Source organism: Rhipicephalus sanguineus, chromosome 5 (assembly GCF_013339695.2).
Source record: "Rhipicephalus sanguineus isolate Rsan-2018 chromosome 5, BIME_Rsan_1.4, whole genome shotgun sequence".
NCBI classification, from domain to species: domain Eukaryota; kingdom Metazoa; phylum Arthropoda; class Arachnida; order Ixodida; family Ixodidae; genus Rhipicephalus; species Rhipicephalus sanguineus.
In genome coordinates this window covers 6,644,786-6,659,001 of record NC_051180.1, presented here as the reverse complement: position 1 = coordinate 6,659,001, position 14,216 = coordinate 6,644,786, and the positions used below count along the sequence as shown (strand labels likewise).

Here is a 14,216-nt window from a genome sequence, read left to right as displayed (position 1 = left end):
CAATGCACGAGCCAAGCCAAGTAATCGAAAACGTCACTACACATATGCGCGGCCGCGCCGAGTAGCAGTGCACGTCATATCTAAGACAATGTATAGGTAGCAAAATTATGTCGCTCCAAAATCTTAGCGACCTAAAGTGCGATCTTGTACGCGTTCCAAAATAAGCACGGAGGCATGGCGTTACATCTAGCTGCACGCGATTGGTCAATGCAGGGCCGTGACATCTGTCGTGGTTCACATTGGCCATTCGCGTGCGGCTGGATGTAACGCCACGCCTCCGAGCTTAGTTGGAATGCGTACAAGATCGCACCACCAGAAACTGCGTGCACGGTTGCATGAGCACGCTGAAAAGTTGCTCAAGACGCGCTGACGAGCATGGGATCATAACGTCACGCGAAGGCAGCGCCACTTTAATGCATACTACTAACGGAGGCCTATATATATGCACATTATTATGGAGCTATACCTTTTAATATAAAGAAAGAAAGAACATTTCAATACTAACAAAAAAATCGTTGACCACGTACAGCAATCAACGGTCACGTGGCCGGGTTCATCGGATCGTTCATGTTCTTGCCGCCAAAGGCACCACAGGTCATTTTTCACGACTTTCAATCAAGAAATAAAAATATAAATACACCTCTCACAAAAAAAAAGAGGGTTGGTTCGAGTCAATGCGATGGACAATCTTTCCAACAGTGGAGTCATTTCATTTCTTGTTCTGGGCAGGTGTCGGTCCCTTTAAGTACATCTGAAGCTCGTCGCGTAACTGACATAAGACAGTCACTATATTATACGTCTAACGAGCGTGACGCGCAAGTGCATGACTTAGAGCCTTGTTATTGTTTACCACTGAGTTGCTACAACGCTGAATTCACACAATATTTAATACTCCTCATGTTTCGGACGACGCCAAGTGCACTTTGCGATGTGCTTGAACCAGAAAGAGGCACCAACGCTGAAATGATTCTGGCGAACGGAGGGTACGACGACAATACACAGCACTATCGACAACTGCACTCGCTGATCCTATTACAGTGCATATACAGCCTAACAAGGCCAAATGATTCTGTACATCGTGTTCGCCATACGTACAAGCAGTTAAATTTGCGGTAACATAACAGAACAAACCGCCCTTTGAGGACGTGCATGACGTATGCGCACATGCAAACACATGGTGGCTAGCAGACAACGCAGAGAGCCATCCACACTAGGCATGGTTCAGCTAGTAGCCGCCAGATCTCAGGGCTCGATCTCAGGGCGAATTGCGCGAGTTCCTGCTGCCGTAGGTTCTGCTTGCAATCGGTCCATCATAGAGTTACTGTATATGCTATTTTTAGGTAGCAGAGTTGCGCATAGGTCTGGCTAGCAACCACAGCTATGCAGCGAAGACGCACTCCGTTTTTGCAGGCAACATGCCTACCGGGTCACCGATCGACATGTTTGGCGAGTCGAAGAAAGGTGATTAACTTTACTGTGAATGACTAGTGTCAATCCAGTTCGCTGCAGCGTCGGCATCGAGAAATACAAAAATTGGCCCCAGCGTCAGCTTCTCCACGTCGCATGGTTGCTAGCGGCGTTTCGAAGACAGATGCGCAACTCTGCTACCTAAAGGTAGCATATACAGTAACTCTAGTCCGTCACTCGCCGCCCCTACACTGGCCTCCTCGCTCGAAGCAACTCGCCGCAACGTATACGTCATCGAAAGAAATGCATTCGGGGAACTCGCTGTTCTCTCATTGCAGTTCCAGAAATGACGCAAAAGTCCCCGATCCGTACCACGTGATTTAAAAGCCAGTCGCAGCACTCGAAAAGCGCGGCAAAAGCATGCTTTCTTTATTATTTCTTGCGCTTCTGCAGCGCAGGAAACCGTGGTTATTTGATGATCTCCTCATGCAATCCCCAATGGTGAGCATTATCGGCCACGAGGCGCTATAAAAAAAATAGAAGACGACACACTTTCGGTCAAGATTAACAGCCACATTGTGCTTTTTAGACACAATTTTAACGCATTTCCAGTTGGGTCTCGACTTCGATTTTTATTTTCGGAGCAGCAGAGATACTAATCTTAAAAAAACAGGTGAAAATAAAAAATCAATCATTTTTTAAAAAACTCGCGTTTTTCGACCCGCATCTCCCCTTAATATGTACCCGCTTTAAACGTACTAACGGTTAAAATGTAGTTGCAACGAATCTGTGACCAAGTCCATTCATCGACCGCTTAAGCCACAGTGGATCGTCCTATGCCTACTGGTTAGTGCGTACCCCGCTATAACTTTTTGCGGCATAAAAGTGTACGGCGCCGCTGAACTTGCCGACGCCACGATGTACCGCAAAAGGTTTTCCGTCTTTTCGAGAAATGCGGAAATCGGTTGATCAATGATCTCGAATTCCACGCGATTGCGGGTAATCACCGGGAAAGAACAAAGGTGAGGTGGCGGTCACTGGCTGACGCGCCAGTATGGCTTATCGCTGACAACCTCATCACAATAAGTATCTTCAGCTATCTGCTCAGGCACACGGGTGGCATAGCGCTGCTTTAAGCCAACTACACGCTTTTAATAGGCGACAACCTGAACGCCCTGGGCCGCTGGTCCCTGCCGCCTCGTTGTGCAGTACGTGTTCAAGTGCACACCGCTTTGCAGAAAAGAAAGCAGCTCACTGTTGCAGAGTTGAGCGTTGCGAGTCGCGGGCGCCGAGAAACCTCGCTGCATTGACGCTATCACCCTAAACGCACACGTACGGTACAGCAAGCGTAGCGCTATTGTAACCATACTGCATGCTTTTGTTAGGCGACAACCCAAACACACATTGCTTGCAGGAAGCTCGCCATCGCCGCGTTAGCTCAACAAGCTACTCGCTGCATCTGTGCATGGTCTGGAACGAAGTGGGTACGAAGAACACTTCCATGGCAAACGCTCACGTGCGGTACAGCAAGCGGCCCGGTAGTGGCGGCGTGAGCCAAGTAGGCAATGCGCTGCATGCAACTAGCGAGGAGCCAATCGTCTCTTCACGGCCGAACCGCGGTTCGATGAAACTGTGTCAGTTTTGACTTAGTAGCAGATTGCGGTATAGACGCGTCCTCATGTATCACGGGAAGCTGATACTGTCCGTTCTGTCGTTATGTCAGTTGCTGCGTATCCCGGACCCTGCAATAGTTTCGAAATGCTCCTTGGTGTCGACCCCGTGCGCTATCGAACTGTCGTGCGTGAGAGTGCCAAAATCTTTTCTGCACTTTGGCAAAAATAAAAAAAAGGCTTTGTGGTGAGTACTTTAGGCAATATTTAATATTTGCTATGGCAACGTATTTATTTCTTTGTTGGCGACAATGGCGCATGTCAGAAGATGCAAATTTGTACTTGGTGGTTAATGCGTACAACCGTTTAGTGCGTAGCTATGCCGCATTCCCGGCAGGTACGTATTAACAAGGTTTCACCGTAATAGGAACATTAGGCGGGTTTTGTGCATTAATGTGGCAATGGAGAGCATGTATAATACTAATAGGCTGGAGTCAATGCGTTTTATTCGCTGACAATCAGCTCGAACCGCTCAAAGGGAAGCCTCACTGTGTACATTTGGATATGTGCCACTGACCACCTATGCACACTAGTGCAGCAACAGTGTGCTGCCGCCTGTAGCCCGACCTAGCAGCGAATACTGCACCAATGTGCTGTTTTCTGATGCCAGCTCAAAAGCAACATGCAACTTCTGGTGAGCAGAAGAGTGTGCCAGGATCAGGCCACACCACTGCTGTTGTCTTTGTTTACTCATAGCCACAGCATTTAGCTGGACAAAGCTAGCCTGTCTGCAAAAAGTGAAGAATGAATGTTTTCCTGGTACCAGAGAGCTCACCCATGAAGGAAAAAAGAATCGCCAGGATCAGGATGATGCCCAACAGATCACGAAAGATGTTGAACACCCGAAGCTTGGTGCTGGTGCGGCCCTTTGGGTCACACGCCATGTAGCCCTCAGCAAAGGCCACCTGCAAATGGGCCTCTGCTCAGAGAACTCCACAGCACACGCGTGGGTGAGGAAGACTTCAACGAGTGCCCACCCTGAGTCTCTGCTGCTCCTCCTGGGTCAGGTTTTCATCGGACAGAAGCGTCTTGAGACGTTCACTCTGTTCCGTTTCAGAGTGTACTTTCTGTTTGTCCTGCCAACAATGAAACAAGCTGTCACTAGACTAACCCAATTTATCTATGACACTGCAAGGGATACCATATATATGTATTTTCTCGTGGTTTCAGCTCCCTGGTTATTTAGACATCCTTAGACTGTCTGCTTCAGCTCCCTAATTATTTATTTATTTATACATAAGCCTCACAGGTTCCAGTGTCTGGAACTTTGCACGAGGGGGGGTGGGTGTTACAGCAATAAACAAGCGCAAGTAAATGGTATCATCATCAGCCTGTCTACGCCCACTGCAGGGCAAAGGCCTCTCCCATGTTCCGCCAATCAACCCGGTCCTGTGATTTCTGCTGCCACGTTATACCTACAAACTTCTTAATCTCATCTACCCACCTAATTTTCTGTATCCCCCTCACGCATTTGCCAACTCTTGGAATCCAGTCAGTTACCCTTAATGACCACCGGTTATCCTGCCGACGTGCTACGTGCCCGGCCCATATCCATTTCTTCTTCTTGATTTCAACTATGATGTCCTTAACCCCCGTTTGTTCCCTGACCCACTCTGCTCTCTTCCTGTCTCTTAAGGTTACACCTATCATTTTCCTTTCCATCGCTCGCTGCGTCGTCCTCAATTTAAGTTGAACCCTCTTTGTAAGCCTCCAGGTTTCTGATCCGTAGGTAAGTACCGGTAAGATGCAGCTGTTATATACCTTCCTCTTGAGGGATAGTGCTAGATTACCATTCATGATTTGATAATGCTTGCCGAATGAGCTCCATCCCATCTTTATTCTTCTAGTTATTTCACTCTCATGGTTCGGCTCCGCGGTTACTACCTGTCCTAAGTAGACGTACTCCTTTACAACTTCCAGTGTCTCGCCACCTATCGCAAAGCGCTGTTCTCTGCCAAGATTGTTCCACATTACTTTAGTTTTATGCATATTAATTTTCAGACCTATTCTTCTACTTTCCGTATCCAGTTCAGTAATCATGAGCTGTAATTCATCTCCCGCGTTACTCATCAATGCAATGTCACCAGCGAATCGCAGGTTACTGAGATACTCTCTATTAACTCTTATCCCTAATTCTTCTCCATCTAGGGCCCTGAAAACCTCCTGTAAACACGCGGTGAATAGCATTGGAGAGATCGTGTCTCCCTGCCGTACGCCCTTCTTTATTGGGATTCTGTCGCTTTCTCTATGGAGGACTATAGTGGCTGTGGATCCGCTGTAGATTTCTTCCATTATGTTTATATAGGCTTCGTCGATGCCCTGATTCCGCAGTGCCTGCATGACTGCTGATGTCTCCACCGAATCAAATGCCTTCTCGTAATCTATGAAGGCTATGTATAGGGGTTGGTTGTATTTTGCACGTTTCTCTATCACCTGATTGATAGTATGAATATGGTCTATTGTTGAGAAGCCTGTACGAAATCCTGCCTGGTCCCTTGGTTGATTGAACTCTAATGTCGTATTAATTCTGTTAGCAATTACTTTTGTAAATAGCTTGTAGACAACGGACAGTAAGCTTATGGGCCTGTAATTTTTCAGGTCCTTGACGTCCCCTTTCTTATGGATCAAGATAATGTTGGCATTCTTCCAAGATTCTGGTATCCTCCCCGTCGAGAGACAGTCCGTATACAGGGTGGCCATTTCTAACATAACCTCTCCACCGTCCTTCAACAGGTCTGACGTTACCTGATCCTCACCAGCAGCTTTGCCTCTTTGCATTCCCTTTAGGGCTTTCTTTACTTCTCCTGTCAATACTGGTGGGATGTCAGATTCCTCTGGGCTATTACTGCTTCTTACGTTATCATCCTGACTGTCTCAACTGCTGTACAGATCTCTGTAGAACTCTTCCGCTACCTCAACTATTCTATCCATATTGGTTGTGACCTTGCCTTCCTTTTCCTTGTCCCTTAATGCATACATCTGATTTTTGCCTATGCACAGTTTTGTCTTCATAGCTTTGAGGCTTCTTCCGTTCTTTAGAGCATGCTCAATTCTCTCCATATTATGCTTTCTTATATCGGCTACTTTACGCCTATTGATTAACTTCGAAAGCTCCGCCAGCTCTATTTTGTCTGTTGCATTTGAGGCTTTCATAGCTTGACGTTTCCTAATGAGGTTTTTCGTCTCTTGGGATAGCTTACCAGTGTCCTGTCTAACGACTGTACCCCCGACCTGCACACTCCTTAATGATACTAGTCAAATTATCATTTATTGCGTCAACGCTAAGGTCGGTTTCCTCGGTTAAAGCCGCGTACCTATTCTGAAGTGAAACTGAATTCCTGTACTTTCCCTCTCAGAGCTAGTTCATTAATCGGCTTCTTGCGTATCAGTTTCTGCCGTTCCTTCCTCACGTCTAGTTGAATTCTAGATCTTACCATTCTATGGTCACTGCATCGGATCTTGTTAACTACTTCCACATCCTGTACAATGCCCGGGTGGCCACACATTATGAAGTCTATTTCATTTTTAGTTTCGCCATTTGGACTCCTCCACGTCCACTTACGAGTAGCCCGTTTTCTGTAGAAGGTATTCAAGATCCGTAAATTATTGCGTTCTGCAAACTCTACTAGTAACTCCCCTCTGGCATTTCTAGAGCCGATGCCATATTCCCCAACTGCATGATCTCCAGCCTGCTTCTTGCCTACTTTTGCATTAAAGTCGCCCATCAGTACAGTATACTGCGTTTTTACCTTACTCATTGCTGATTCTACGTCTTCGTAGAAGCGTTCAACCAGTTGATCATCATGGCTGGATGTAGGCGCATAGGCCTGTACCACCTTCATCTTGTGCCTCTTATTAAACTTAATTACGATACATATCACCCTCATTAATGCTATAGTATTCCTCTATATTGCCAGCTATATTTTTATGAATAAGGAACCCCACTCCTAGTTCTCTTCTGTCAGCTAAGCCACGATAGCATAGGACGTGTCCGTTCTTCAGCACTGTATAAGCCTCCTGTGGCCTCCTAACCTCACTGAGCCCTGTTACATCCCATTTAACACCCTCTAATTCCTCGAATAGTACAGCTAGACTCGCCTCGCTAGATAAAGTTCTAGCGTTATACGTAGCCAAATTCAGATTCCAAAAAAAGTAAATGTTATAAGAGATGGTAAATTCAGTAATTTCAAATATAGAAGATATATCCTAATTAAATAAACAAGGCAGTGGAAGAACCATCAAGAGAAACACGCGAGGACATGGATGACATGTGTGCCAAAACCTACATATATGCAAATAGAAAAGCACACGAGAAATATACTTTATACACTAATGAAATGTAAATAGAAAACAAAGTTTACACAGTAAAAACTAGTAACAGTACAGCAGGAAGATAGAATGAATTCACTCGACAAAGCACTCAATAAATGAGAAGTCTATTAAAAGAAGAATAATGTTACCTAATTTCCAAAATTTATTGCGTCACATGTGGCCCCAGGCCTTCCATTTGCCAGATCTTAAATAAAGTTATTTCACTCACTCACATGTGGTAACAATAGAGCCAGGAAGCCCGTTACAAATTTCAATGCCGTGAGGCAAAGCAGAACTGTTAAATGCGGGCGTCCGGCTAAACAGACATACAGTAGACTCTCGTTTAACGAAACCTGAAGGGACCAAAAAAATGTGCTCCATGTAACAGGAGTTCCGTTTACTGAGAGAGGAGCCGGGTCCAAGTATGAAACCAATCATATTAGGGGCAGTTGTTCTGTTTACTGAGAGTCCACTGTAGAAAGCATATGCTATTACTGAAATGGCTCGAGGAGCGATATGGTTTGAAGGTGACTGTATATTATTTTGTGTAGTAAGCTGATTAGAGCGATATCCCTACGAGACTGTACATATGGAAGTTAACCCTTTGCGGTCCGTTGTCGGGCAGCGCCCGACAACGCAACACGGCCGTAGCGGTCCGCTGTCGGGCCCCGCCCGACGGCGGCGGTGGAAACCTGCAGTAATAACCCTGGCCTGCACACAGGGGAATGCTTTGAGCGGTATCATACGTTGCCCAAATATCACTAAAAGAGTTGCCTGCAGAATGCAGGAGCAAAAATAAATATCCTGTGCGTTTCTCTTCCACAGCTTGTGTTTTTATTCGCGACGCCAGAAACTGGCGAAATAGTTTCGGACCGCTAGAGCCGGAAAGTGGGTAAAGGTTTTGGACCGCAAAGGGTTAAAGTTTTTCCAGTAGTGGAATGACAAGCGCTGGCTGTTCTCTATAAGGATGGGCTGGAGTGCATACGGCACACATTTGAATATCTTGACAGGCAATTTACCACTGATTCCGAAGCAAAAAGTGTACAAACATTGCACATAGTAAGTACTAATGCATGGGGCTAAAACGTTGAGAATAACAAAGAAACTCGACAGAACCTCACAGCATGCAATGGAACAGGCATAACGTTAGGATATCCGAGGACAGACCTGAGAACAAACAGGGGTAGCCAACTGACATTAGGCAAAAGAAAACATTGTCCTGAGTTGGCCATGCAATGCACAGGACCAGTGGCCAGTTAGAGCAATGGAGTGAACACCACAGGATGGGAGAGGTCCTGCAGTGCACAGGCCGAGGATGGCCAGCCCCTGAAGGCAAGGCTTACCTTGTCTTTTCTCGTTCTGAGGGCCAGGAAGCGCTCATTCAAGTCGGGAGCCTTCATCATAAGGGCTGAATGGCCTGCTTGCCTACTTCTCGTCTTGAACCCTCGAATTTGGCAAGATGTGTACACTGCAAGGCAGAAAGAGAAGGCCACCAGCAGCTGATTGATTCTGTTTTCCACACAAATATAGAAACATTGGAATACACATGGCACCACTATTATAGAAGACCACTTTATAAATTGCTCCATATCGCATAGAGGAAAGGTCTACCGACCAGTGCAGCCTTGTTTCAATGTGCTGCCATCATGTGCTGTGGTCTGACTGGAAGATGTATTAGCGCTGAAAATATTATGTACCGTAAAATCTCGAGCAAACACCTCTACCCAGTGATGGAAGTGACATTTTGCTTTTTGGAGCACATTCTGGAGCAGAAAAAATGCTAGTTTGGAGCAGCTATTGGCATTTTTGGAGCAGATGGCAAAATATTCGAAACGACTCCTGGAGTTTAAAGCATTATTTAAGCATCTCATAAGTATTAATACTTATTATTAAACATATTGCACGCACAGTTATCACTGCAAATTGCAACAAACAAATAATTAAGCAGATGGGTGGCCACTGAACACCAAGTAAGATGAGCTATATGCTTAAATTTTTGGGTACTTGTGGCAGAAATGATATAAAACTGATAAAGCTAAGCCCCAAATCATATAAGAAACCACAATCACGTACAGCAGTTTATAATCGGCAATAGAGCAAAGCAATCTGTTATTTTCATATTTCACCAATATAGTCAGCATTTAAGCCAAAAAAACAAAAAAACAAGGAACTAAGTGCAGATAGGTTGAAAAAACAGCCTTGCCATTTCTTGTGGCAAAAATGAGGCCAGAGCTGACAAAGTGATAAATGTGACAATGCCACTACTTGAGGCACTGTCAATATGCTAGTATCAAGCTAGTATAGAAACTCCATACTAGCATACTATACATACTATACTTGCGGACTTTTCTTGGCAATGAAGGAAAGGCTACGGGGGTGGAGCTACTGCACACATACTGCTCCGCGAAGTAGTCCAGCTTGGCACACGCTTAGAATTTAGTTTCAGTTTGTGAACCATCCGTATCTCCTGTGACAGCTGTTCAATTATTCGAGCGGCCATGGTCGAAAAATAACATTGCATACTATTTCAGTGGTGGGAATGCCTTCCAGCATTTTGGAGCAGCCATTGGAGCAGGCAAAATCTGCTTTTGGAGCAGCTACCCGTGTTTGGAGCAGGTACGGACTTTTCATGAAACACACAGAGGAAGAAAATTTAGCCTAGAATTTAGCCAAGGTGCCTAGAATTAGCCAATTTAGCCTAGAAATTCAGCCAAGCTGCAAAGAAAGCCCGCGAAATACAAAAAAAAAAAATTCCACGTGACTAGCGCACTCGCGCGCCGTGATCGTGCTGCTCCCAGCCGTGGTAGCCACCATAGCCGTGGTTTGACCGAACGAAATCAGCTGCTGCCGCGACTCGCCGGCTCCGTTGCAGTGGTAGGCCGATAAGTTGGCGGTTGTTGCTTGGCCCATGCTCGCTAAAACTTGCACCGTCACGCGCGCCAACTGGCTGACATGGGCCAAGAAACGACCGCCAACTTATCGGCCTACCACTGCAACTAGCTGTGACGAAGCCGGCGAGTCACGGCCGCAGCCGATTTCGTTCGCTCAAACCACGGCTGAGAGCAGTACAATCGTGGCGCGCGAAAGCGCTAGTCACGTGTTTTTTTTTTTTGTATTTCTCGGGCTTCTTTGCAGCTCGGAAGAAATGGTACACGTGAGACTTTCTTTCTCGCAAATAATGCAATGGGAGTTTAGGAAGACGCTCTCGAACTTTGCAAATCCCACTTCTTGCCTAAAGTCAATATTTAGCAATTGAGTTAAATAATCCTAATTAACAAATTATTCACAAAACAAAAAAATATCAATAACGCATAAGGTGGCTTTCAGCAATATGTAAATGATTTCACTCAACTGCCTCTAATATTGCATTTTTTAACCCTTAGCACAAGTTAGCTGGGACACCCGACACACACACACACCCGACACACACACACACACACACACACACACACACACACACACACACACAAACACACAGTTACATTGCGTGCCGCGATAACGTTTTACGCAATAAAAGTTTACTGCGCCGCTGAACTTGCTGACGCCACAGTGTCTTCCACCTTTTCAAGAAGTGCAGAAATAGGTCGATAAATGATTCCGACTTCCGCGCGATTGCAGCGATGCAAGCATAGGGAAAGAACGAATGTGAGGTGGCGGCCACCGACGACCGCGCCAGTATGACGTATCGCTGACAACCCTGTCGCAATAAATCTATTCACCTAACTTCTCGGGCATGCCTGTCGCGTCGTGCTGCTTTAAGCCTACTGCACGCATTTAGCCGCCAATCGTTGCTGCTCGTTGTGCCGGACCGCGTTCACACGCGCAAAGCTTTGTAGAAAAGAAAGCAGCTCGCTGTTGCGGAGTTGGTCGTTGCAGATCGTGCACACAGAAACCACGCTACACTCACGCCATTACGATAAACGCACGCGTACGGCACAGCAAGCGTAGCTCTGTCGTAACTATACTGCACGCTTTTATTAGGCGACAACACAAACGCACCTCCGTCCGCTGCCAGGACCGCTAGAGCATCAGCATCGAGGAGTGCGCATCGCTTGCAGAAAGCGAAGGTTGCGGCGCGGTTGCAGTGCTGCTAGGGTAGCTAGGGCTAGGGTACCAGTGATGCTGTACCGTTGCCACTAATACTGAATTGGATTGCGTCGGCTGTCACGACGGCTGGGACGCTAGTGGCGCCATTAACAAATGCAGCAGCTCAAGATCGCGACCACGACGTACATCCACTCACGAAGCGCGCTGTCCACGAAACATTAGTTTCGGTTCCTAACACCACGTTGTGGCGCAGCAATGGCGCAAATTAGGCAAAAGAGACCCTTTTGGAGCAGTGTGGAGCAGCAATTGCCAATTGGCGCAGATTGGCGCAATTGGCGCAGGTTTCCCACCACTGCTATTTGCTTCGTCTGCTTAGGCAGCCATTTGTTAGTGAAATTCGTCACAAGCTCCTTTGGCGAGTCATTGGAAAAGCTAGAGGGTGACAAGCGCTCACCTGAAGACAAAGACGCTACTTTGACTGTGAGGTGCAAGTAAAAGGTGCAACGTTTTCACATGTGCAAAAACATGAAATGACACTGCGTAAAGTAAAACAAATAAAAATTCTATATCTCCTTGGTGCGTGTTGCACCTCTTTTCAAACAGTGTCTCGTAGAAAATAGAGTAATGTTGTTGTTTTTAATTCTCACGCAGAAAACACCGACGCATTTGTGGGAGTGTATTCTTCAGTGGTAGCACATGCGTAGTTTGGATCTGCAGCCTTCTCTTCATTGCCAAGAAAAGCTGCCTGCGAGTATAGAATGATAGTAGACAACTTGTTTTTTGTTTCGTTTAGGCTCGCTGGATGATCATGTGCTTAAAGTTAATTTTCAGTTTACCAGTGCCATTTCGGAGCAGGTCCAGAGCAGTTCCTAACAAAAATTACAGTTTGGAGCAGCATGAAGCAGCATTTCTCTTTTGGAGCAGTTTGGAGCAATTGGAGCAGCACTTCCATCACTGCCTCTACCCATTTTCGAGAGATTTGACATTATGTGCAATGACTGAGCGAGCACCCCGCCCCCCCCCCCCCCATCCTCTCTCACCATTTTTTTTAACCTGTTCTCCACTACAGAATCTAGCAACCCAAGTACTAAGAGTCTTTAGATATGTGCATGATTTATTAGTACTTTTACAGTGTGGGTGCCTCGGGGCTGCATTCTGAGTTGTCACATACTGTCGGAACATATGAAGAATGTCTTTCCCCCCTTGTCATAACACATAAAATTTCACACGAGGTTTCCCCCCAGTTCAGTAAAAACAGTAAATTCATGCGTATTCAATAAAGCATTTCATTAGAAGCATATGTATGCGTTCGTCTTATGGCGAATTCCATTGGGAGAACAGGAGCACTCAAAAGCACCTGAAAGTTCTCTCTTCAGGGCCGGCGTGTTTCAGTCATCGAACAGGAGTAGGGGCACTGTCATCTAGTCATAGAGCGAGAGCGTTTTTGCTGTGCCGAGAGCATTCAGGAGCAGTTTGAAGCGCTCTCGCCTGAAAAGCGGAGTAGTCAGAGTACAAAGAGAGTCACGTGACTTTTACACGTCTCATTCTCCTTATCTGTTTTTATTTTACTTAAGGTAGGTCACCACCTTCAAAAAAGCATTTCTTGAAAAAAAAATTTGGTTTTTTTGGATTTACCATTTTCAAGCTCCCTGTCTATTCAAGAATATTTAGCAAAAAGAATTATGTAGTTACCTTGAGCCATTCGAAAGTTATGACCATTTTTCTACTCCTTCCTACACACATCTGAAACCGAAACTGAAGGTTTCAGATTCCAGAAGTCCTGCCATCACGTCATAAATGTCTCTTCGTATACATATTACCAGGCCCGTAACCAGGGGGGGGGGGGGGGGGGGGCTTACAGTTACGCGAACAGTCATAAATTTCCTTCTAATGAACATTTTCAAAAACTTTTGTGTGCTATTTCTGTATAGGTGGAACTGTGCGTTCAAGCAGAATGATTGAAAACAATTGTCAACTTTTTGTATATGGCCAACTGCGTGCAAAACAAACCTGCAAGATATCAACTTCATCAGTCTTTTTGTGATAACGCACCTTAGCTTAGAGATGTGGTGATCGTGGAGGTCTTAAATGCACAGGTCGCCGTCCCAATTACGTGCCTGCCAAGTTGCATTGGAATCGCACCTACCATTTTTCAGTTATGACTGTTGACACAACATGCATATTTTGGCACATTTTTATTTTTATAATTTTTATTTTTTACAATTTTAGCAATTTTTTCATTTTCAAGTTTCAAAGTACCTAAGCCCAACAAGCCAAAACGATCATTATAACTTTTGAACTAAAACCATAGAATTTTTTCTCAAAGGTGGTGACCTACCTTAAGCTGGCGAGCGAGGTGGCCACATTGGCAGCAAATATGTATAGTTTGATACCACCAATATTGGCCGTATTGTCGCCGCTTAAGTAGCGACGACGGCAATGAAGTGTACACACCTATGTTTGCTGTATGTGTTGTTGCACAAACGTACTACTTTATGGCAAATGGGGATAATGGCAAACATGCGACCGACAAATTTCACGCGTATTGTACTGCTACACAAAAGTATAGAAAGCTGGGCGAGTCAGTATGAATACATTTTGGGAATTATTCAGCATGCACACAACAGACCAGGACGTCTGTCTTCTTTCCTCCCGTCCTTGTCTGTTGTGTGCACGCTGAATTCTTCCCAAAATGTATTGCTGTCCCGCAGAGAATGCCAGAGCTTCCGATGTTCTGATCGCATGGTATATTTCTCCTCACTCGTCACCATAGGTCGGCAA

The 14,216-nt window shown here is 45.6% G+C and overlaps 1 protein-coding gene across 1 annotated transcript in view; it reads right to left on the bottom strand.

Moving 5' to 3' along the window:
* The window catches only part of LOC119393149 (ATP-dependent zinc metalloprotease YME1L), a 232,881-nt gene that overhangs the window by 168,974 nt on the left and 49,691 nt on the right, over nt 1-14,216 (bottom strand). The window contains 3 exon segments of the mRNA XM_049416127.1: nt 3,841-3,982; nt 4,055-4,153; nt 8,732-8,856. Coding sequence (XP_049272084.1) covers nt 3,841-3,982; nt 4,055-4,153; nt 8,732-8,856 — 366 coding nt within the window.